We start from the raw sequence: 23,188 nt of genomic DNA, 5'->3' as shown, positions 1-23,188 counted from the left end.
TGAAGGCTTCCCATTTTCTAGCCGTCCCTTTACCTGCGAACATCTGCCTCCAATCAGCTTTCGAAAGTTCTTGTCTAATACCATCAAAATTGGCCTTTCTCCAATTTAGAACTTCAACTTTTAGATCTGGTCTGTCCTTTTCCATCACTATTTTAAATCTAATAGAATTATGGTTGCTGGCCCCAAAGTGTTCCCCCACTGACACCTCAGTCACCTGCCCTGCCTCATTTCCCAAGAGTAGGTCAGGTTTTGCACCTTCTCTAGTCGGTACTGAATCAGAAAATTTTCTTGTACACAATTAACAAATTCCTCTCCATCTTAACCCTTAAATCTTTTCTGTGTTGCTGCTTTAAATTAAGCAGGAGTGTTTACCCCATGTCGTAACAATTTAGGGGCTCATCGTCAGGATTTGAATTTGTTTAGACAGATTTGAATAGGTTTGGGAGTACAAAAAATCCCAGTAGATGTAAACACCTGCAGGTCAGTGTTCTAGATCTTCAAGTAAAAACTAGGTGAGGCAATTTGTTTAATTTCAGTGACTTGTGGTTGATTAAATTTAAAAAGTGAGAGAAATGGCTCTTAAAATTGCTCAAGTGGTTCTGGGATTTGAAGATGATTCTGAAATTTGCCAAGAAGGTTTAGAATGAAAGAGAAAGGCCATACTTTTAGAATTAGCAAATAAGTTAGATTTGGGTTTAACCAAGGACAAAAATAAAACTGAAATTGTAAGGGAATTACTGAAACACTTAGGTGTGTCAGAGAAACCGACAAGTGCAATAGAGGTAGAAAAACTTAAATTACAATTGAGGAAAATGGAGTTAGAAGATAAACAAAGGGAGGGAGAAAGAGAAATAGAGAGAGAGAGAGAAGAGTGAGAGAGAAAGAGAAGAACGAGAGAGAGAGAGAGAGATAGAACGAGAGAGAAAGAGAGAGAGGATAAAGAATGAGAGAGAAAGAGAGAGAGGATAAAGAATGAGAGAGAAAGAGAAGAACGAGAGAGAGAGAGAGAAGAACGAGAGAGAGAGAACAAGAGAGAGAGAGAAGAACGAGAGAGAGAGAAGAACGAGAGAAAGAGAAGAACGAGAGAAAGAGAAGAACGAGAGAAAGAGAAGAACGAGAGAGAGAGAGAGAAGAACGAGAGAGAGAGAACAAGAGAGAGAGAGAGAAGAACGAGAGAGAGAGAAGAACGAGAGAGAGAGAAGAACGAGAGAAAGAGAAGAACGAGAGAAAGAGAAGAACGAGAGAAAGAGAAGAACGAGAGAAAGAGAAGAACGAGAGAGAGGGGGAAGAACGAGAGAGAGGAAGAAGAACGAGAGAGAGGGGGAAGAACGAGAGAGGGGGGAAGAACGAGAGAGAGGGGGAAGAACGAGAGAGAGGGGGAAGAACGAGAGAGAGGGGGAAGAATGAGAGAGAGGGGGAAGAACGAGAGAGAGGGGGAAGAACGAGAGAGAGAGGGGGAAGAACGAGAGAGAGAGAAGAACGAGAGAGAGAGAGAGGGAAGAACGAGAGAGAGAGAGAAGAACGAGAGAAAGAGAAGAACGAGAGAAAGAGAAGAACGAGAGAGAGGGGGAAGAACGAGAGAGAGGGGGAAGAACGAGAGAGAGGGGGAAGAACGAGAGAGAGGGGGAAGAACGAGAGAGAGGGGGAAGAACGAGAGAGAGGGGGAAGAACGAGAGAGAGAGGGGGAAGAACGAGAGAGAGAGAAGAACAAGAGAGAGAGAAGAACGAGAGAGAGAGGGAAGAACGAGAGAGAGAGAGGGAAGAACGAGAGAGCGAGGGAAGAACGAGAGAGAGAAAGGGAAGAACGAGAGAGAGAGGGAAGAAAGAACGAGAGAGAGAGGGAGGAATGAGAGACAGAGAGGGAGGAACGAGAGAGGGAGGAACGAGAGAGAGAGAGAGGGAGGAACGAGAGAGAGAGAGGGAGGAACGAGAGAGAGAGAGAGGGAGGAACGAGAGAGAGAGAGGGAGGAACGAGAGAGAGAGAGGAATGAGAGAGAGAGAGAGAGGGAGGAACGAGAGAGAGAGGGCGGAATGAGAGAGAGAGAGAGAGGAACGAGAGAGAGAGAGGGAGGAACGAGAGAGAGAGGGAGGAACGAGAGAGAGAGAGGGAGGAACGAGAGAGAGGGAAGAAAGAACGAGAGAGAGAGAGGGAGGAACGAGAGAGAGAGAGGGAGGAACGAGAGAGAGAGAGAGAGAGAGAGAGGGAGGAACGAGAGAGAGAGGGAGGAACGAGAGAGAGAGAGAGAGGAACAAGAGAGAGAGAGGGAGGAATGAGAGAGAGAGGGAGGAACGAGAGAGAGAGAGAGGGAGGAACGAGAGAGAGAGGGAGGAACGAGAGAGAGAGGGAGGAACGAGAGAGAGAGGGAGGAACGAGAGAGAGAGGGAGGAACGAGAGAGAGAGAGGGAGGAACGAGAGAGAGAGAGAGGGAGGAACGAGAGAGAGAGAGAGGGAGGGAGGAACGAGAGAGAGAGAGGGAGGAACAAGAGAGAGAGAGGGAGGAACGAGAGAGAGAGGGAGGAACGAGAGAGAGAGGGAGGAACGAGAGAGAGAGAGAGGAACGAGAGAGAGAGAGAGAGGAACGAGAGAGAGAGGGAGAGAGGAACGAGAGAGAGAGGGAGGAACGAGAGGGGGAGAGAGAGAGAGAGGAACGAGAGGGAGAGAGAGAGAGAGGGAGGAACGAGAGGGAGAGAGAGAGAGAGGGAGGAACGAGAGGGAGAGGGAGAGAGAGGGAGGAACGAGAGGGAGAGAGAGGGAGGAACGAGAGAGAGAGAGAGAGAGGGAGGAACGAGAGAGAGGGAGGAACGAGAGAGAGAGAGAGGGAGGAACGAGAGAGAGAGAGAGAGGAATGAGAGAGAGAGAGCGGGAGGAACGAGAGAGAGAGAGAGACAGGGAGGAACGAGAGAGAGAGAGGGAGGAACGAGAGAGAGAGAGAGAGAAACGAGAGAGAGAGAGGGAGGAACGAGAGAGAGAGAGGGAGGAACGAGAGAGGGAGGAACGAGAGAGAGAGGAACGAGAGAGAGAGGGAGGAACGAGAGAGAGAGAGAGGGAGGAACGAGAGAGAGAGGGAGGAACGAGAGGGAGAGGGAGAGAGAGAGGGCGGAACGAGAGAGAGGGAGGAACGAGAGAGAGGGAGGAACGAGAGAGAGGGAGGAACGAGAGAGAGGGAGGAACGAGAGAGAGAGAGGGAGGAACGAGAGAGAGAGAGAGGGAGGAACGAGAGGGAGAGGGAGAGAGAGGGAGGAACGAAAGGGAGAGAGAGAGGGAGGAACGAGAGAGAGAGAGAGTGGGAGGAACGAGAGGGAGGAACGAGAGAGAGGGAGGAACGAGAGAGAGAGAGGGAGGAACGAGAGAGAGAGAGGGAGGAACGAGAGAGAGTGGGGGAGAGAGGAACGAGAGGGAGAGAGAGAGAGAGGGAGGAACGAGAGAGAGAGAGAGAGGGAGGAACGAGAGGGAGAGAGAGAGAGAGCGGGAGGAACGAGAGAGAGAGGGAGGGAGGAACGAGAGTGAGGGAGAGAGAGAGAGGGAGGAACGAGAGGGGGAGAGAGAGAGAGAGGGAGGAACGAGAGAGAGAGAGAGAGAGGGAGGAACGAGAGAGAGAGAGAGAAGGTTCTTAGCTGACCAGAGAGAGAAGGGAGAAAGAGAGAGAATTTGAATTTGAGAAATTGTGACTTCATCAGCAAAGCCAAGTTAACAGGACGGAGATTAAAAGATGAGGTATTGATATGTATAAATATGTCAAAACTCTGCCACATTTTGATAACAATGATGTTGAACTCTTCTTTATTTCATTTGAAAAATTGATTAGGCAGATGGAGTGAGTGGTCCAATAATTTATGGAGAATGCTAGTTCAGACTAAACTGGTAGGCAGAGCTAGTGAGGTATTTGCCGCGCTATCAGGTGAGGGTCAAGAGATTTTGAAGAGGTTAACCAAGCTATTTTAGTGCTTATGAATTGGTACCAGAAGCATATAGACAGCGGTTCAGAAACACAAAGGAGGAACCAGGTCAGACATATATTGAGTTTGAAAGAATTAAACATAGTCATTTTGATTGATGGGTGCGTGCTTTGAAAATAGATATGACCTTTGAGGGTCTACGAGAGGTTATTTTGCTGGAGGGGTTTAAAACTCACTTTCAGAGATGGTATACATTCACGTGGAGGATCAGGAAGTTCAGGAAGTTCAAGCAGCAGAATTAGTAGAGGCGTACATATTGGTGCATAAGACAAACTTATATTCAGAATTTCGTCCTGTGAGGGATAGAAGTTGGGAGAAGGGGTGATCCTACACTACGAAACCAAAAGTCGAGGGCACTGGAGAAAAAAAAACACAGGATTAAAAAAAAGCCCAAGAGGGTGGAAAGGAGGTGAAAGGCCTCGGGATTTTCCACTGTGGTAAAGTGGAACACGTAAAGTCGAAGTGCTGGTTGTTAAAGAAAGGCACTATGGGAAAACGTGGTTAAAAAAAAGCTAAGCCAGTGGCATTAGTGAAGGTCGTAAAGGAGACCCCAAGAAGAGCTGAGGAGCTGTAGCGGAGTGCACAGCCTCGGCAGGGACTGGGTATGGAATTAGTACCTGAGCTGTACAAAGAATTTGCCTCTGTGGGTAAAGTTTACTCAGAAAGAACAGGGGGAGAAGGACAAGAAGTTATAATTTTAAGAAATACTGGATCTAACCAGTTGCTGATAGCAAGGGATGAGCGACTATGCACTCTTTCTTATATATTACTCGAGAGTGTAGTAATTTGTGGGATAGATGGACAGAAATTTAGCATTTCCCTATGTAAGATCAGGTTGGAGTGCCAACTTAAGATTGTGGAAGTGATTGACAGGTGTCAGTTCCAGGAATTCAGTTAGTTCTTGGGAATGATATGGCAGGATCCAAGGTATGAGTGACACCCCTTGTTGTCGAGAAACCCAAGGAAGACCAAGAAACTGAGAAGTTAAAACAGAAATATCCTGGTATTTTTCCAGACTGTGTGATAACTAGATCCCACTATCATAAGTCACAGCATGAAGTGAAAAGTAAAGAGAAAGATGAAGGAGTTGAGGTTCAGTTGGTAGATACCCTGTTTGATGTAATGGTGCAGGAAAAACCTGAACAGGCAGAGGGTCAGACAGAAGCGTTTCGTCCTGAAAGGCTATGAGACTTGCACCGGCAAGACAAGACAATAAAAGATGTATATGCAGATGTGTACTCTGAAAAGGAGGCAGAGAATATTCCGGAGAGTTATTATCTGAAAGATAGAATCCTAAGGTGGAAATGGGAGACCATAGCAAGTTAGTGCAGAGGAGAAATGGGCCGAAGTGCATCAGATTGTGTTGTCGGTAGCATACAGACAGGAGGTGTTATGGGTAACACATGAATTACCTGTAGGAAGTCACCTAAGGGCACAAAAGACTCAGGCTAAGGTACAAAAACATTTTTATTGGCCTGGAATGCAAAAGGATGTTGTTAACTTTTGCTGTATGTGTCATACATGCCAAATGGTAGGTAAGCCACAGGCGGTAATAAAACCAGCTACCCTAGCAACCCAGTAGCTGGAGCACGTTACACTTGGTGCTGTCACCGCTAGCTTTAAACTCTCTTAAAGGTACAGTACACCCACATTTTCGTAACACTTCTAAATTCTCGAGACAACAGGCCTAGTTTGTCCCATCTCTCCTCATAAGTTAACTCCTGAAGTCCAGATATCTTTCTAATAAACTTGAACTCCCAAGTCTGTTTGGACTTCCACTCTTTTTAACCTCATACCATCTGGAAAGTACCCTGATCTTCTCTTTTCTCGATGCAAAATGGACACCTTACACTTGGTTTGATTTATTATTGTCCCATGTACCAAGATACAGTGACAAGTACTGTTTTGCTTGCTATCCAGGCAAGTCGTACCTTACATATATACATCAGAGTCATAGAACAGAATGCAGAATATATTGTTATTGCAACAGAGAAGGTGCTCAGTAAGATCAGTTCTAATATATGAGAGGTGCATTCATAAACTGATAACAGCGGGGAAGAAGCAGTTCTTGAATCTAGTGGTATGTGTTTTCAAATTTCTATTTTTACTGTCTGATGGAGGAGGGTGACGAGAATATAACCAGATTGGAGGGGTCTTGATTATGTTGCTTTCTTTCTAGAGGAAGTGAGAAATGCTTACAATGAAATTCGTCTGCCACAGTTTTTCCCATTCACTTAGTCTATCAACATCCCTTTGTAATTTTATGCGATCATGCACACTGTCTCCAACGCTGTCTAACTTTGTGTCATCAGCAAATTTGGATATATGACTTTCTCCGCCATTATCCAAGTTGTTAACAAATACTGTGAATAATTGAGGCCCTAACATAGATCATTGTGGAACATCACTGGTCACATCATGCAATTTGAGTACCTACCCATATCCCTACTTTGTCTCCTGTCACTCAATCAATTATCCAGCCTTGTCAGTAATTTTTCTTTAGTTCTGTAAGCTTCTACCTTTGTTAACAGTCGCTCATGTAGGACTTTATTAAATGCCTTCTGGAAGTCCATAAAAACTATATCCATAGATATTCCCCTCTTCACTACCTTAGTCACCTCTTCAAAAAGTTCAATGATGGTATGACCTATCTGTTAATCACCCATACGCACTCTCTTTAATTAACTGAACATTTTTGAGGTGTTGTTATCCTAGACCTTATAATATAATTCCCAATAAATTCCTCCCCATAGGGGTCTTACACTCATGCAAATACATCACAGCATTTGCATTTTGTCTTAAGCATGGGGACATCCAAGATACCTCTTATTTTGCTTCCTTAAATGACCTTGTTGACTAGTTGGGCCACACTAGTAGATTTGGCTTTGGCAAATTCATTTTCAGCCAGATTTATGACCAAATTGGCTCTTATTAACCATTTAAACAGTTAATTCAAATTATGTACATGTCTTCCCAGGTTTGGAGAACACAACCAAGTCATCAATGTCAAGCACATAGTTACACAACTCTTCAATAGATTTGTTGGCTAATTATTGGAAAATTGCTGGTGCATTTTTCATTCTAAATAGCATGGATTTGCATTGAAAAGTCCATAAAGCGTTACAAAAGCTGACATTTCTTTGGCTCCATTCATCATCGGATCTTGCTAATAGCCTTCTATCTAGTTAATGTTTGTAATGAACTGTGCTTGACTAATAATTTCAATATTGTCTTTGGTCATGTGATCAGATAGAATCTGCCTTTGTTATTGCATTGTCTGTGTGACAATCAATGCATATCCTTCCCAACTATAAGATCTTGACACCTTCAAGATAGGAAAGTTCCAGCTACTGCGACTTGGTTCAATAATGTCACAGTCCATCATGAACTTAATCTCTTCCCACACTAAAGCTAATATATCTGGATTGAGTCTGTAAGGATTTTGTGTTATGGGTAACACACTTCCTACATTAGAATCATAGCCAAAGATGGTTTCTCTGTTTGCAGACTATAAGACAGAGGATCAGAAGTAGGTCATTCAGCCCATACGTCAGCTCTGTTATTCAATCAGACCATGACTGGTCTGATAATCTTCAAATCCACGTTCCTGCCTTTTTTCCATAAATATTGATTCTGTTACTGATTAAAAATCTGTCTTGAATATACTCAACAACCCAGCCTTGACAACCCTTGCTGGCCAAGAAATCCACCATTCACTGTCCTCTGAGAGAAGAAATTTCTCTCATGTCTGGTTTAAAAGAGCGATCTCTCATTGATATCATGACTTTGGTCATAGACTCGCTCACAAAGGGAAACAACATTTCAACATCTACCCTTGAAAATGCATTGCTGTTTCTTCACTTCACTGCAGGATCAAAATCCTGGAATTCTCTCCCTGGGGGCATTGTGGGTAGGCCTGCAACAGGTGGCGACTGCAGCAGTTCAAGAAGGCAGCTCCTCACCACCTTCTGAAGGGCAATTAGGGATGGGCAATAAGTGCTGGCCAAATAGTGATACATATGTCCAATGAGTGAAATTTTTTTTTAAAAGTGCGAGGAAATGGCTTTACAACAACTTTGTGCTGTAGACTGTAAGCTAAGATACGTACTCGTGGCAAGAGAAGGAAAGAATCAGGAGCAGTAGAGCAGCGAAAATGTGAAAGGAGCTTAAAGAAGAAAAACAATTTAAAATAGTGTAAATTGAATCCAGTTTTCTTCAGTTTCTCATACTTTGCTTAGTTTAAAGGATTCTGGGTCATCCAAGATGGAGGAAAGGAAAAAGTTGTGGCTGTAAGACCTGCTCCTTTTTTTGTGGTATTTTCAATGTTGGAGCTGATTTCCTCGAATTCCAGGAGCAGTAATTACTATTTTATAAGCTATTGCATTGTTTTGGAATTTTGGGGGAAGAAAAAGGTGAAAACAACAGCACTTTAAAAAGGAGGAAGAGAGACAAAGGCAGTGAGCACATGGTCAGTGAATCAAATGAGAAAGAAACCTACGACAGCAGTGAATCTGCACAGCTACTGCCATTGTTGTTTGAGTTCAAGTATTTCTGGACATTGGAGTGCATCTAAGAAAAATTAACAAACAGTGACATTCACAGCTGACCTTGGAGGAACCTGTGTGGGGGAGCTCACAGCATGGGAGCAGCTAAGCGCATTGCTTTTAAGTGTAACCATGCTGTTTTGTTGTAAATCTACAATAATGAGTAGAATGGGTTCTTTTATGATCATATGTTTCATAGGGATCTGTCTCTTGATTAAATTTTAAACATATAAAACACAAGTACTCAGTTAGTCTGGACTAGTGTTTTTTTGAGCAGTAAGACTGTGCTATTTTCTGGGTCTGTCGATTGTTAAGGTGCAAAGATGGCCTTCAGTAGAGTGATGTGCTCTTCCTGTCGGATGTGGGAGGTAAGGGAGAGTATCCATGTTATTGATGATTATGTCTGCACTAAGTGTTTGCAAGTTCTATCCGTTCGCATGGATCAGTTGGAGCAGCAGTTAGAGATAATGAGGAACTTACAGGAACTGGGGCTGTGATAGGAAGGGAGAAAAACCACAGATACAGTCAGGTAGATGGGCTACCTCCAGGAAAGATAGGAGAGGGAGGTAGGTAGTGCAGGGGTCTCCTGTGGCTATCCTCCTCTCAAACAATTAAGCTGTTTTGGAAAATATAAGGGGTGATGGACTCTCAGGAGAATGTAGCATGAACAGCCAAGACTGGCTGTAATGTAATAAGGGGTGCTTCAGGTTCCAAACGATCAATTGTGATAGGGAACTCTGTAGTCAGAGGCACAGACAGATGTTTCTGCGACCGACAACGAGAAATCAGAATAGTGTATTGCTTCCCTGGCGTCAGGATCAAGGATATCTAGGAGAGAGTGCAGAATATTCTCAAAGGATAGAGGGACCAGTAAGAGGTTGTTGTAGACCTTGGAGCTAACAACATGGGAAGGGAAAAGGGTGAGATTCTGAAGGGACAATATACAAAGTTATCTAGGAGAAAGTGAGGACTGCAGATGCTGGAGATCAGAGCTGAAAATGTGTTGCTGGAAAAGCGCAGCAGGTCAGGCAGCATCCAAGGAGCAGGAGAATAGACATTTTGGGCATGAGCCCCAACCATGAGTCATTCCTGAAGAAGGGCTCATGCTAAAAAACGTCGATTCTCCTGCTCCTTGGATGCTGCCTGACCTGCTGTGCTTTTCCAGCAACACATTTTCAGCAATATACAAAGTTAGGCAGGAATTTAAAAAGAAAGGTCCTCGAGGATATAATATCTGGATTGCTCCCTGTACTACGAGCTGGTGAGGGTAGGAATACATGGCTGAGGAGCCAGTTCAGGGGAGGAGGGTTCACATTTTTTGGATCATTGGAATCTCATCTGGGATAGAAATGACTGTATAAAAATGACGGATTGCACCTGAATTGGAAGGGACTAATATACTGGCTGGGAGATTTGCTAGAGCTGCTCAGGAGAATTTAAACTAGTAAGGTGGGGGAGTGGGACTCAGAGAAATAATAAGGAAAGAGATCGGTCTGAGACCGGTACAGCTGGGAAAAGGAACAAGTCAAACAGACAGGGCAGGCAGGAACATGGCGGAGAACAAGGTAGCACTGATAAATTAAACTATTTATTTTAGTGCAAGAGGTCTAACAGGGAAGGCAGATGAATTCAGGCATGGTTGGGGACATGGGACTAGAATATTATAGCAATTTCAGAAATGTGGCTCAGGGAGGGACAGGACTGGCAGCTTAATGTTCCAGGATACAAATGTTATAGGAAGAATAGAAAGGGGGGCAAGAGAGTAGGGGGAGTTGTGCTTTTGATAAGGGATAATATTACGGCTGTACTTAGCAAGGATGATCACCTGATTGGGGTTGACACCCACCCAATAGTCAGCAAGAAATTGAGAAATAAATTCAACAGGAATCTCAGTTATCTTTAAGAATAATCGGGTGGTTACAGTAGGGGATTTTAACTTTCTAAACCTAGACTGGGACTGCCATATAGTTAAGGGTTTAGATGGAGAGGAACTTAAGTGTGCACTAGAAAATTTTCTGATTCAGAATGTGGATGTGCCTACTGAGAAAGTGCAAAACTTGACCTACTCTTGGGAAATAAGGCAGAGCAAGTGACTGAGGTGTCAGTCAGGGAGCACTTTGGGGCCAGTTTTAAAATAGTATGGAAAAGGATAGACCGGATCTAAAAGTTAAAGTTCTAAATTGGAGGAAGGCCAATTTTGACGGTGTTAGGCAAGAACTTTCAAAAGTTGATTGGAAACGGATGTTCGCAGGTAAAAGGATGGCTGGGAAGCCTTCAGAAATGAGATTTCGAGAGTCAGGACTGTTCCTGTTAGGGTGAAGGCCAAGCTGGTAGGTATAGGGAATGCTGGATGACTAGAGAAATGAGGTTTTGATCAAGAAAAAGAAGGAAGCATATGTCAGGTGGACAGCAGAAATTGAGTGAATCCTTACAGGAGTATAAAGACAGTGGGAGTATACTTAAGAGGAAAATCAGGAGGGCAAAAAGGGGACATGAGATAGTTTTGGCAAATGGGGTCAAGGAGAATCCAAAGGGATTTTATAAGTGCATTTAAGGACAAAAGAATAACTAGCGGGAGAGTAGGGCCCCTCATTCCTGATGAAAAGCTTTTGCCCAAACATTGACTTTCCTGCTCCTTGAATGCTGCCTGACCTGCTGTGCTTTTCTAGCACCACACTCTCTCCCCTCTAAGAATAGCAAGGCAGCCTATGTGTAGAACCGGAGGAGATGGGGAGATGCCAAACAAGCATTTTGCATCAGTGTTTATTGTGCAGGACATTAGAGATGTAGAATGTGGGGAAATTTATGGTGACATCTTGAAAAAAGTCCATATTACACAGGAGGCGTTGCTGGATGTCTTAAAATGCATAAAAGTGGATAAATCCCCAGGATCAGGTGTACCCTAGAACTCTGTGGGAAGCTAGGGAAGTGATTGCTGGGTTCTTGCTTAGATATTTGTATCATTGATAGTCACATGTGAGGTGCCGGAAGACTGGAGGTTGGCTAATGTGGGGCTACTATTTAAGAAAGATGGTAAGGAAAAGCCAGGGAACTATAGACCAATGAGCCTGACATTGGTGATGGGCAAGTTGTTGGAGGGAATCCTGAGGGACAGGATTTACATACATTTGGAAAGTCAAGACCGGATTAAGGATAGTCAACATGGCTTTGTATGTGGGAATCATGTCTCACGAACTTGATTGAGTTTTGAAGAAGTAGTGAAGAGGATTGATGATTGAAGAGTGGTGGGTGTGATCTATATAGACTTCAGTAAGGCATTCGACAAGGTTCCTCATGGGACACTAGTTAGCAAGGTTAGATCACATGGAATACAGGGAGAACAAACCATTTGGATACAGAACTGGCTCGAAGGTAGAAGACAGAGGGTGATGTTGGAGGGTTGTTTTTCAGACTGGAGGCCTGTGACCAGTGGTGTGCCACAAGAATCGGAGCTGGGTCCACTTCTTTTCATCATCTGTATAAATGATTTGGATGTGAAATAGGAGGTATAGTTAGTAAGTTTGTAGTGAACAGTGAAGAAAGTCACGTCAGCGTGCAATGGGACCTTGATCAGGTGGGCCAAAGGGCAGATGGAGTTTAATTTAGATAAATGTGAGGTGGTTAGCACTGCTGCCTCACAGCGCCAGAGACCGGGGTTCAATTCCCGCCTCAGGCGACTGACTGTGTGGAGTTTGCACATTCTCCCCGTGTCTGCGTGGGTTTCCTCCGGGTGCTCCGGTTTCCTCCCACAGTCCAAAAAATGTGCAGGTTTGGTGAATTGGCCATGCTAAATTGCCTGTAGTGTTAGGTGCAGGGGTAAATGTAGGGGAATGTGTCTGGGTGGATGCGCTTCGGCGGGTCGGTGTGGACTTGTTGGGCCGAAGGGCCTGTTTCCACACTGTAAGTAATCTAATCTAATCTAATCTAATCTAATCTAATCTAATCTAATCTAATTTTGGAAAGGCAAATCAGGGCAGGACTTAAACACTTACTGGTAAGATCCTGGGGAGCGTTGTTGAACAAAGAGACCTTGGAGTTCAGGTTCATAGTTCCTTGAAAGCAGAGTCATGGGTAGATAGAATAGTGAAGGTGGCGTTTGGTATGCTTTTCTTTAGGATTTGGGAGGTCATGTTGTGGCTGTACAGGACGTTGATTTGGCCACTTTTGGAATATAGTATGCAATTCTGGTCTTCCTCTGATCAGAAGGATGTTGTGAAACTTAAGGGTTCAGAAAAGATTTCCAAGGATGTTGCCAGGGTTGGAGGATTTGAGCTAGAGGGAGAGGTTGAATAGGCTGGGGCTATATTACCTGGAGCATCGGAGACTAAGGGATGACATTGTGGAGGTTTTTAAAATCATGAGGAGCATGGATAGGGTAAATGGACAATGCTTTTCCCCTGGGATGGCGGAGTCCAGAATTAGAGGGTACAGGTTTAAGGTGAGAGGAGAAAGATTTTAAAAGGACCAAAGGTGCAACATTTTCATGCAGAGATGGTATGTGTATGGAATGGCCTGCCAGAGGGAGTGGTAGAGTCTGGAACAATTACAACATTTAAAAGGTATCTGGATGGGTTTATGATCAGAAAGGGTTTAGAGGGATATAGGCCAAGTGCAGGCGAATGGGACTAGATTGATTTCAGATATCTGGTTGACATGGACGAGTTGGACTGAAGGGTCTGTTTCTGTGTTGTACACCTCTATGACTCTATCAAATCCGCTAAGAATTGTGTACGTTTCAACAATGTCGCTTTTCATTATTCTAAATTCTAATGAGTAAAGGCAGTATTCCAGCTGCAGTCCGACCAGCGTGCTGTATAGTTTCAGCAAGACTTCTATATTTTTACACCTCAAAAGCCAACACTCGTTTTGCCGTCCCTATTACCTGCTGAATTTGTATGCTAGATTTTTTAAGCTTTATGTGCAAGGACTCACAAATCCCTTTGTACTGTAGCTTTCTGCAGTCTTTCTCCTCATAAATAATATTCACCTCTTCTGTTCTTCCTGGCAAGTACACAACTTCAAATTTTCCCACATTATATTCCTTATGCCAAGTTTCTGCTGACTCATTTCACCCATTTAAATCCATGTATAGACACTTTTGTGTCATCCACAAACTTAGCGATAGTATAATCACTTTCCTCATCCAAGTCCATTAATACATATAATAAATAATTGTGGCCCCAGCACTGATCACTGTGACACTCTGCTAGTTAGGGTTAGAGCTAATTAGGCTACCAACCTGAAAGTGCCCCCTTGTCCATGCTGAAATACGACCTCCAACAATATGGGCTCATCTAATTAAGCAGGCTAGCATGTGGCACCTTATCAAACACCTTCTGAAAATCCAAAAATACTACATTCACTGTTCACTTTATCTGTTCTGCTTGTTACACCTTCAAAGAATTCCAATAGATCTGTCAGGCATGATTTCTCCTTCGTGAAGCCATGCTGACTCTGCTTGGTCATAGCACACATTTCTAAATGCTATGCTCTTAACATCCAATCTGAGCTGAAAATGTGTTGCTGGAAGAAGGGCTTATGCCCGAAACGTCGATTCTCCTGTTCCCTGGATGCTGCCTGACCTGCTGCGCTTTTCCAGCAACACATTTTCAGCTCTGATCTCCAGCATCTGCAGCCCTCACTTTCTCCTCTTAACATCCAACGTTATACAAGCCAACATTTTCCCAATACAGACATTAAGCTTACTGGCCTATAGGTTTTTTTTTGTCTATTTCTCTTTTCATATAATATACTGGCAGTTTATCAATCCTCTGTGACATCTCCAGGATATAGGGATCGCGGGATAATTTCTACCAGTCCTTCCACTGTCTCTTTTCCTATTTTTTTTAATATCCTTGGATATATGTCAACAGATTCTGGGGGCTTATCAGTCTTTAGACCCATTATTTCCGCTAGCACTTTTTGATTAGTCATAAATATAGCAAACAGGAGCAGGAGTAGGCCACACTGCTCTTATAGTGGAAGGGAGGACTGCAGATGCTGGAGGTTAGAGTCGAGAGTGTGGTGCAGGAAAAGCACAACAGGTCAGGCAGCATCCGAGAAGCAGAAAAATTGACATTTTGGGCAAAAGCTGAAAATGTGTTGCTGGAAAAGCACAGGTCAGGCTGCATTCAAGGAACAGGAGAATCGACGTTTCAGGCATGAGCCCTTCTTCAGGAATGAGGAAAGTGTGTCCAGCAGGCTAAGATAAAAGGTAGGGAGGAGGGACTTGGGGGAGGGGCGTGGAAGGAAGTCAAGGTGAGGGTGATAGGCCGGAGTGGGGCTGGGGGCGGAGAGGTCAGGAAGAAGATTGCAGGTTAGGAAAGCGGTGCTGAGTTCGAGGGATTTGACTGAGACAAGGTGGGGGGAGGGGAAATGAGGAAACTGGAGAAATCTGAGTTCATCCCTTGTGGTTGGAGGGTTCCTAGGCGGAAGATGAGGCGCTCTTCCTCCAACCGTCGTGTTGCTATGGTCTGGCGATGGAGGAGTCTAAGGACCTGCATGTCCTTGGTGGAGTGGGAGGGGGAGTTGAAGTGTTGAGCCACGGGGTGGTTGGGTTGGTTGGTCCGGGTGTCCCAGAGGTGTTCTCTGAAACATTCTGCAAGTAGGCGGCCTGTCTCCCCAATATAGAGGAGGCCACATCGGGTGCAGCGGATGCAATAAATGATGTGTGTGGAGGTGCAGGTGCATTTGTGGCGGATATGGAATGATCCCATGGGGCCTTGGAGGGAAGTAAGGGGGGAGGTGTGGGCGCACATTTTGCATTTCTTGCGGTTGCAGGGGAAGGTGCCGGGAGTGCCTCTGATTGCCTCCTCCCCTGCAATAACCCCTCTGATATCTCCCCGGCCCTCATTACCATGCTCTGATATCCCCCTCAATGCCACCCTGATAGCCTCCTCCCCTCAATAACTCCCCCCTCTGATATCCCCCCAGATCTCATGACCACCCTCTAATACCCCCAATACCACTCTCAGATACCACTCTCCTCCTCAAATCACTCCCTCTGATACCCATCTCAAAACCACTGTCTGATAGCCCTCTACCCCCCAAACCCACCCGCTGAAACACTTGCCCCCTCAATACCACCCAATGATATAATCCTCCCCCCTCAATACGACCCTCTGACAGCCCCCTTCCCTGACCACCACCTTCTGATACCCCCTTCGCCCTCAATATCAATCTGATACAGTGGTATTGAGGGAGGAGAGGGGTATGATAGCCCCACAATACCAACCTTTGATACCCCCTTCCCCTCAATACCACCCTCTGACTCCCTCTTCCCCTCAATACCAAACTCTGCCCCCTCAAAACCACCCTCTGATAGCCCTTTACCCCCTCAAACCCACCTGCTGATACCCCTGTCCCCTCAATACTATCCAATGATATACCCCTCCCTCTCAATACCAGCCTCTGATACCCACTCTCCCTCAATATCACCGGCTGACAAGCCCCTCTCCCTCAATACCCCACTTCCCCTCAAAACCACCCAGGGATATTCCCCCAATACTAACCTCTGATACTGCCCACCCCCTCAATACCACCCACTGATACCCCTCCCCCTCAATACCACCCAGACACCCCCACCCCCTCAATACCACCAGATACCCCCACCCTTTCAATACCACCCACTTATACCCCCCTCAATACCACCCAGATACCCCCACCCCTTCAATACCACCCAATGATAACCCCCTCCCACTCAATACCAGCCACTGATACCCCCTCCCCCTAAATACCACCCAGATACCCCCAACCCTCAATACCACCCACTGACACTCCCTCCCCCTCAAAACCACCCACTGATACTCCCTCCCCCTCAATACCACCCATATACCCCTCCCCCTCAATACCACCCAGATACCCCTCCCCCTCAATACCACCCACTGATACCTCCCCCTCAATACCACCCACTGATACCCCCTCCCCTCAATACCACCCACTGATACCCCCTCCCCCTCAATACCACCCACTGATACCCCCTCCCCTCAATACCACCCACTGATACCCCTCCCCTCAATACCACCCACTGATACCTCCCCCTCAATACCACCCACTGATATCCCCTCCCCCTCAATACCAACCACTGATACCCCCTCCCCCTCAATACCACCCAGATACCCCTCCCCCTCAATACCACCCACTGATACCCCTCCCCCTCAATACCACCCACTGGTACCCCCTCCCCCTCAATACCACCCACTGGTACCCCCTCCCCCTCAATACCACCCACTGATACCCTCCCCCTCAATACCACCCACTGATACCCCTCCCCTCAATACCAGTCAGATACCCCTCCCCCTCAATACCACCCACTGATACCCCTCCCCCTCAATACCACCCATATACCCCTCCCCCTCAATACCACCCAGATACCCCTCCCCTCAATACCACCCACTGATACCCCTCCCCCTCAATACCACCCACTGATACCCCTCCCTCTCAATACCAGTCAGATACCCCTCCCCCTCAATACCACCCACTGATACCCCTCCCCTCAATACCAGTCAGATACCCCTCCCCCTCAATACCACCCACTAATACCCCCTCCCCCTCAATACCACCCACTGGTACCCCCTCCCCCTCAATACCACCCACTGATACCCCTCCCCCTCAATACCACCCACTGGTACATCCTCCCCCTCAATACCACCCACTGATACCCCTCCCCCTCAATACCACCCACTGATACCCCTCCCCTCAATACCAGTCAGATACCCCTCCCCCTCAATACCACCCACTGATACCCCCTCCCCCTCAATACCACCCATATACCCCTCCCCTCAATACCACCCAGATACCCCTCCCCCTCAATACCACACACTGATACCCCTCCCCCTCAATACCACCCACTGATACCCCCTCCCCCTCAATACCACCCACTGATACCCCTCCCCCTTAATACCACCCAGATACCCCTCCCCATCAATACCACCCAGATACTCCTCCCCCTCAATACCACCCACTGATACCCCCTCCCCCTCAATACCACCCAGATACCCCTCCCTTCAATACCACCCACTGATACCTCCCCCTCAATACCACCCACCTGATACCCCCTCCCCCTCAATACCACCCACTGATACCCCCTCCCCTCAATATCACCCACTGATACCCCCTCCCCTCAATACCACCCACTGATACCCCTCCCCTCAATACCACCCAGATACTCCTCCCCCTCAATACCACCCACTGATACCCCTCCCCCTCAATACCACCCACTGATACCCCTCCCCCTCAATACCACCCACTGATACCCCCTCCCCTCAATATCACCCACTGATACCCCCTCCCTCAATACCACCCACTGATACCCCTCCCCCTCAATACCAGTCAGATACCCCTCCCCCTCAATACCACCCACTGATACCCCTCCCCTCAATACCACCCACTGATACCCCTCCCCCTCAATACCACCCACTGATACCCCTCCCCCTCAATACCAGTCAGATACCCCTCCCCCTCAATACCACCCACTGATACCCCCTCCCCTCAATACCACCCACTGATACCCCTCCCCCTCAATACCACCCACTGATACCCTCCCCCTCAATACCACCCTGATACCCCTCCCCCTCAATACCACCCACTGATACCCCTCCCCCTCAAACCACCCAGATACCCCTCCCCCTCATTACCACCCACCGATACCCCTCCCCCTCAATACCACCCACTGATACCCCCTCCCCTCAATACCACCCACTGATACCCCCTCCCGTCAATACCACCCACTGATACCTCCCCTCAATACCACCCACTGATACCCCCTCCCCCTCAATACCACCCAGATACCCCTCCCCCTCAATACCACCCACTGATACCCCCTCCCCCTCAATACCACCCAGATACCCCTCCCCTCAATACCACCCACTGATACCCCCCGCGGTGATCCCTACCTGACCCGGTTGCTAGGTGACCCGTTGCCTGGATACCGACAGCCTTTGATCGGGCGGTTTCTGAGCGTCAGCTGCTGAGGACCTCGCGCCGCTTCCGGAAGGTGCCCGGAGTGTGCCTGAGGCCGGGGAGGGGGGTGGGCCGCGGGGACAGAGCGGCCGTGTCCAGCGCAGCTCCCCGGCCCCGCGGCCAGGCCAGGCCTCACCTGACTGACAGGGATCCAGATCCGGCCCGTGTCCCCGAGCCGCTCTCTCGGCCTCGGCCCCGGCCTTTCCCCCGCCATGCAGCCGGAGCCCGAGTGCCGGGTTCTCTCCATCCAGAGTCACGTCGTCCGCGGCTTCGTCGGAAACAAGTCGGCGGCGTTTCCGCTCCAGGTCAGTCCCGGGGTGAGGGGGGGAGAGGTTCCTAATTACCCCCCACAGTCACTGACCCCCCTCCCCCCACAGTCACTGACCCCTCTGACCCCCACAGTCACTGACCCCCCCATCCCCCACAGTCACTGACCCCCCCATCCCCCACAGTCACTGACCCCCCATCCCCCACAGTCACTGACCCCCCTCCCCCCACAGTCACTGACCCCCCCATCCCCCACAGTCACTGACCCCCCCATCCCCCACAGTCACTGACCCCTCTGACCCCACAGTCACTGACCCCCCTCCCCCCACAGTCACTGACCCCCCTGACCCCCACAGTCACTGACCCCCCTCCCCCCACAGTCACTGACCCCGCACCGTCACTGACCCCTCTGACCCCCCTCCCCCCACAGTCACTGACCCCCCTCCCCCCACAGTCACTGACCCCCCTCCCCCCACAGTCACTGACCCCCCACACCCCACAGTCACTGACCCCGCACCGTCACTGACCCCTCTGACCCCCCCCACCCCCCACAGTCACTGACCCCCCCCATCCCCCACAGTCACTGACCCCCCTCCCCCCCCAGTCACTGACCCCCCCCATCCCCCACAGTCACTGACCCCCCCTCCCCCCCCAGTCACTGACCCCCCCACACCCCACAGTCACTGACCCCGCACCGTCACTGACCCCTCTGACCCCCCCACCCCCCACAGTCACTGACCCCCACCCCCCACAGTCACTGACCCCCCTCCCCCACAGTCACTGACCCCCCACCGTCACTGACCCCTCTGACCCCCCCACCCCCCCACAGTCACTGACCCCCCACAGTCACTGACCCCCGCACCCCCCACAGTCACTGACCCCCCACAGTCACTGACCCCCCCACCCCCCACAGTCACTGACCCCCCTCCCCCACAGTCACTGACCCCCCACAGTCACTGACCCCCCCACCCCCCACAGTCACTGACCCCCCTCCCCCCACAGTCACTGACCCCCCACCGTCACTGACCCCTCTGACCCCCCCACAGTCACTGACCCCCCCACCCCCCACAGTCACTGACCCCCCTCCCCCCACAGTCACTGACCCCCCTCCCCCCACAGTCACTGACCCCCCTCCCCCCACAGTCACTGACCCCCCACACCCCACAGTCACTGACCCCCACCGTCACTGACCCCTCTGACCCCCCCACCCCCCACCCCCCACAGTCACTGACCCCCACAGTCACTGACCCCCCACCCCCCACTGACCCCCCACCCCCCACAGTCCCCCCCACCCCCCACAGTCCCCCTGACCCCCACCCCCCACAGTCACCGACCCCCCACAGTCACTGACCCCCCCACCCCCCCACAGTCACTGACCCCCCACAGTCACTGACCCCCCCATCCCCCACAGTCACTGACCCCCCAGACCCCCCCACCCCCCACAGTCACTGACCCCTCTGACCCCCCCACCCCCCACAGTCACTGACCCCTCTGACCCCCCCACCCCCCACAGTCACTGACCCCTCTGACCCCCCACCCCCCACAGTCACTGACCCCCCCCACCCCCCACAGTCACTGACCCCCCCACCCCCCACAGTCACTGAACCCCCACCACCCCCCACAGTCACTGAACCCCCACCACCCCCCACAGTCACTGAACCCCCCCACCCCCCACAGTCACTGACTCCCCCCCCACCCCCCACAGTCACTGACCCCCCCACCCCACAGTCACTGACCCCCCCGACCCCCCCACCCCCCCACAGTCACTGACCCCCCCGACCCCCCCACCCCCCCACAGTCACTGACCCCCCGACCCCCCCACCCCCCCACAGTCACTGACCCCCCCACCCCCCACCCCCCCACAGTCACTGACCCCCCCACCCCCCACCCCCCACAGTCACTGACCCCCCACAGTCACTGACCCCCCACCCCCACAGTCCCCCCTGACCCCCCACCCCCCACAGTCACCGACCCCCCACAGTCACTGACCCCTCTGACCCCCCTGACCCCCCCACCCCCCACCGTCACTGACCCCTCTGACCCCCTGACCCCCCCACCCCCCACCGTCACTGACCCCTCTGACCCCCCTGACCCCCCCACCCCCCACCGTCACTGACCCCCCTGACCCCCCCACCCCCCACCCCCCACCCCCCACCGTCACTGACCCCCCACAGTCACTGACCCCCCCATCCCCCACAGTCACTGACCCCCCCCATCCCCCACAGTCACTGACCCCTCACAGTCACTGACCCCTCTGACCCCCCCCACCCCCCACAGTCACTGACCCCTCTGACCCCCCCACCCCCCACAGTCACTGACCCCCCCCCCCACCCCCCACAGTCACTGACCCCCCCACCCCCCACAGTCACTGACCCCCCCCACCCCCCACAGTCACTGACCCCCCCCACAGTCACTGACCCCCCCCCACCCCCCACAGTCACTGACCCCCCCCACAGTCACTGACCCCCCCACCCCCCACAGTCACTGACCCCCCCCACCCCCCACCCCCCACAGTCACTGACCCCCCCACCCCCCACCCCCCACAGTCACTGACCCCCCCCACCCCCCACCCCCCACAGTCACTGACCCCCCCCACCCCCCACAGTCACTGACCCCCCCCACCCCCCACAGTCACTGACCCCCCCCACCCCCCACAGTCACTGACCCCCCCCACCTCCCACAGTCACTGACCCCCCCCACCTCCCACAGTCACTGACCCCCCCCCCTCCCACAGTCACTGACCCCCCCCCCCCTCCCACAGTCACTGACCCCCCCCCTCCCACAGTCACTGACCCCCCCCCCCCTCCCACAGTCACTGACCCCCCCCCCACCTCCCACAGTCACTGACCCCCCCCACCTCCCACAGTCACTGACCCCCCCCCACCTCCCACAGTCACTGACCCCTCTCCCCCCACAGTCACTGTCCCCGACCACTCCCAACCCTCCCACAGTCACTGACCCCTCTGACCACTCCCAACCCTCCCACAGTCACTGACCCCTCTGACCACTCCCAACCCTCCCACAGTCACTGACCTCTCTGACCACTCCCAATCCTCCCACAGTCACTGACCTCTCTGACCACTCCCAACCCTCCCACAGTCACTGACCCCTCTGACCACTCCCAATCCTCCCACAGTCACTGACCTCTCTGACCACTCCCAATCCTCCCACAGTCACTGACCCTCTGACCACTCCCAATCCTCCCACAGTCACTGACCCTCTGACCACTCCCAACCCTCCCACAGTCACTGACCACTCCCAACTCTCCCACAGTCACTGACCCCTCTGACCACTCCCAACCCTCCCACAGTCACTGACCTCTCTGACCACTCCCAATCCTCCCACAGTCACTGACCTCTCTGACCACTCCCAACCCTCCCACAGTCACTGACCCCTCTGACCACTCCCAATCCTCCCACAGTCACTGACCTCTCTGACCACTCCCAATCCTCCCACAGTCACTGACCCTCTGACCACTCCCAATCCTCCCACAGTCACTGACCCCTCTGACCACTCCCAACCCTCCCACAGTCACTGACCACTCCAACTCTCCCACAGTCACTGACCCCTCTGACCACTCCCAACCCTCCCACAGTCACTGACCCCTCTGACCACTCCCACCTCCCCCACACCCACTGACCCCACCACCCATTGACCACTCCCAACCCCACACGCCACGTGCCACATGCCCACTGAGCCCCTCCCCAACAATCTGTCACCTTCCCCATACCCCCTACTGCATTGCCTCCACACTCCCCACTCCATTTCCCCCATAATGTCCCTACCCAAACCGCTCTTCTCCCTCAGCCCCCATTCTTACTGCCCCACCTGCATCCCTCCCACTTCACTCCATCTTCTTGGACTCATTCAACTTGTCCATAACCCCTCTCTCTTAACCCCAAACTATACCCCCACGTCACTCCCCATCTCACCTCCAACCTCCCCTCACTACTGCCACCCCAACACACTCATTCCTGCTGCCCAACTCTATTTTGTTTTCTCCAACAGGTGTTGGGATTCGAGGTGGACTTAATCAACTCAGTCCAGTTCTCCAACCACACAGGTAAGATACAAACATCAGCAGCTACACGTTTCATTGCCTCAGTGTTCACATCACTGCTGCTGTACATTCATCAATTTCTTTACTAAATCACAGCAGGAGAATAAATAAAAGGAAGTCTCTGGGAAAACTGAGACAAACTATCTCGCGCAGTCTGAATATGACTTGAAATTGACTCTTACTGGGGGATGGGGTCCCACACACATTGACCTTCACTGAGGTGTGCCCACTCATTATTCTAGCTGATCTTGAGAGAGATAACTGAATAGTGTCTCGAGAAGGCACCTATGCTGAGCTGGATCTTGCCTGGGTAAAGTCCACATCAGGTCATTGCCTGGGTTTCATCAGGATCTGTGCATTATTGGCTGGAATGGCTGAATTTCACATGAGACCCTGGCTG

General features: G+C 50.5%; 2 protein-coding genes across 3 annotated transcripts in view; one reads left to right on the top strand and one right to left on the bottom strand.

The window, feature by feature from the left end:
* The window catches only part of fgf9 (fibroblast growth factor 9), a 41,987-nt gene extending 23,470 nt beyond the window's left edge, over positions 1 to 18,517 (bottom strand). The window contains exon 1 of one of the 2 annotated variants that reach the window (XM_087992432.1): positions 18,395 to 18,517. The gene's annotated coding sequence lies outside the window, so the exon portion shown is untranslated. Of the gene's footprint in view, positions 1 to 12,493; positions 12,588 to 18,394 lie in introns of those variants that run through there. The other variant, XM_087992433.1, reaches the window with a different exon arrangement.
* Positions 18,518 to 18,520: 3 nt separating this feature from the next.
* The window catches only part of pdxka (pyridoxal (pyridoxine, vitamin B6) kinase a), a 36,058-nt gene continuing 31,390 nt past the window's right edge, over positions 18,521 to 23,188 (top strand). The window contains exons 1-2 of the mRNA XM_087992430.1: positions 18,521 to 18,766; positions 22,737 to 22,791. Coding sequence (XP_087848556.1) covers positions 18,674 to 18,766; positions 22,737 to 22,791 — 148 coding nt within the window. The 5' untranslated portion in view covers positions 18,521 to 18,673. The remainder of the gene's footprint in view (positions 18,767 to 22,736; positions 22,792 to 23,188) is intronic.

Source organism: Chiloscyllium plagiosum, unplaced genomic scaffold (assembly GCF_037043375.1).
Source record: "Chiloscyllium plagiosum isolate Xiang-an unplaced genomic scaffold, Cpla_swu_hap1 HiC_scaffold_12, whole genome shotgun sequence".
NCBI lineage: Eukaryota > Metazoa > Chordata > Chondrichthyes > Orectolobiformes > Hemiscylliidae > Chiloscyllium > Chiloscyllium plagiosum.
This window is presented reverse-complemented; position numbering and strand designations above follow the sequence as displayed.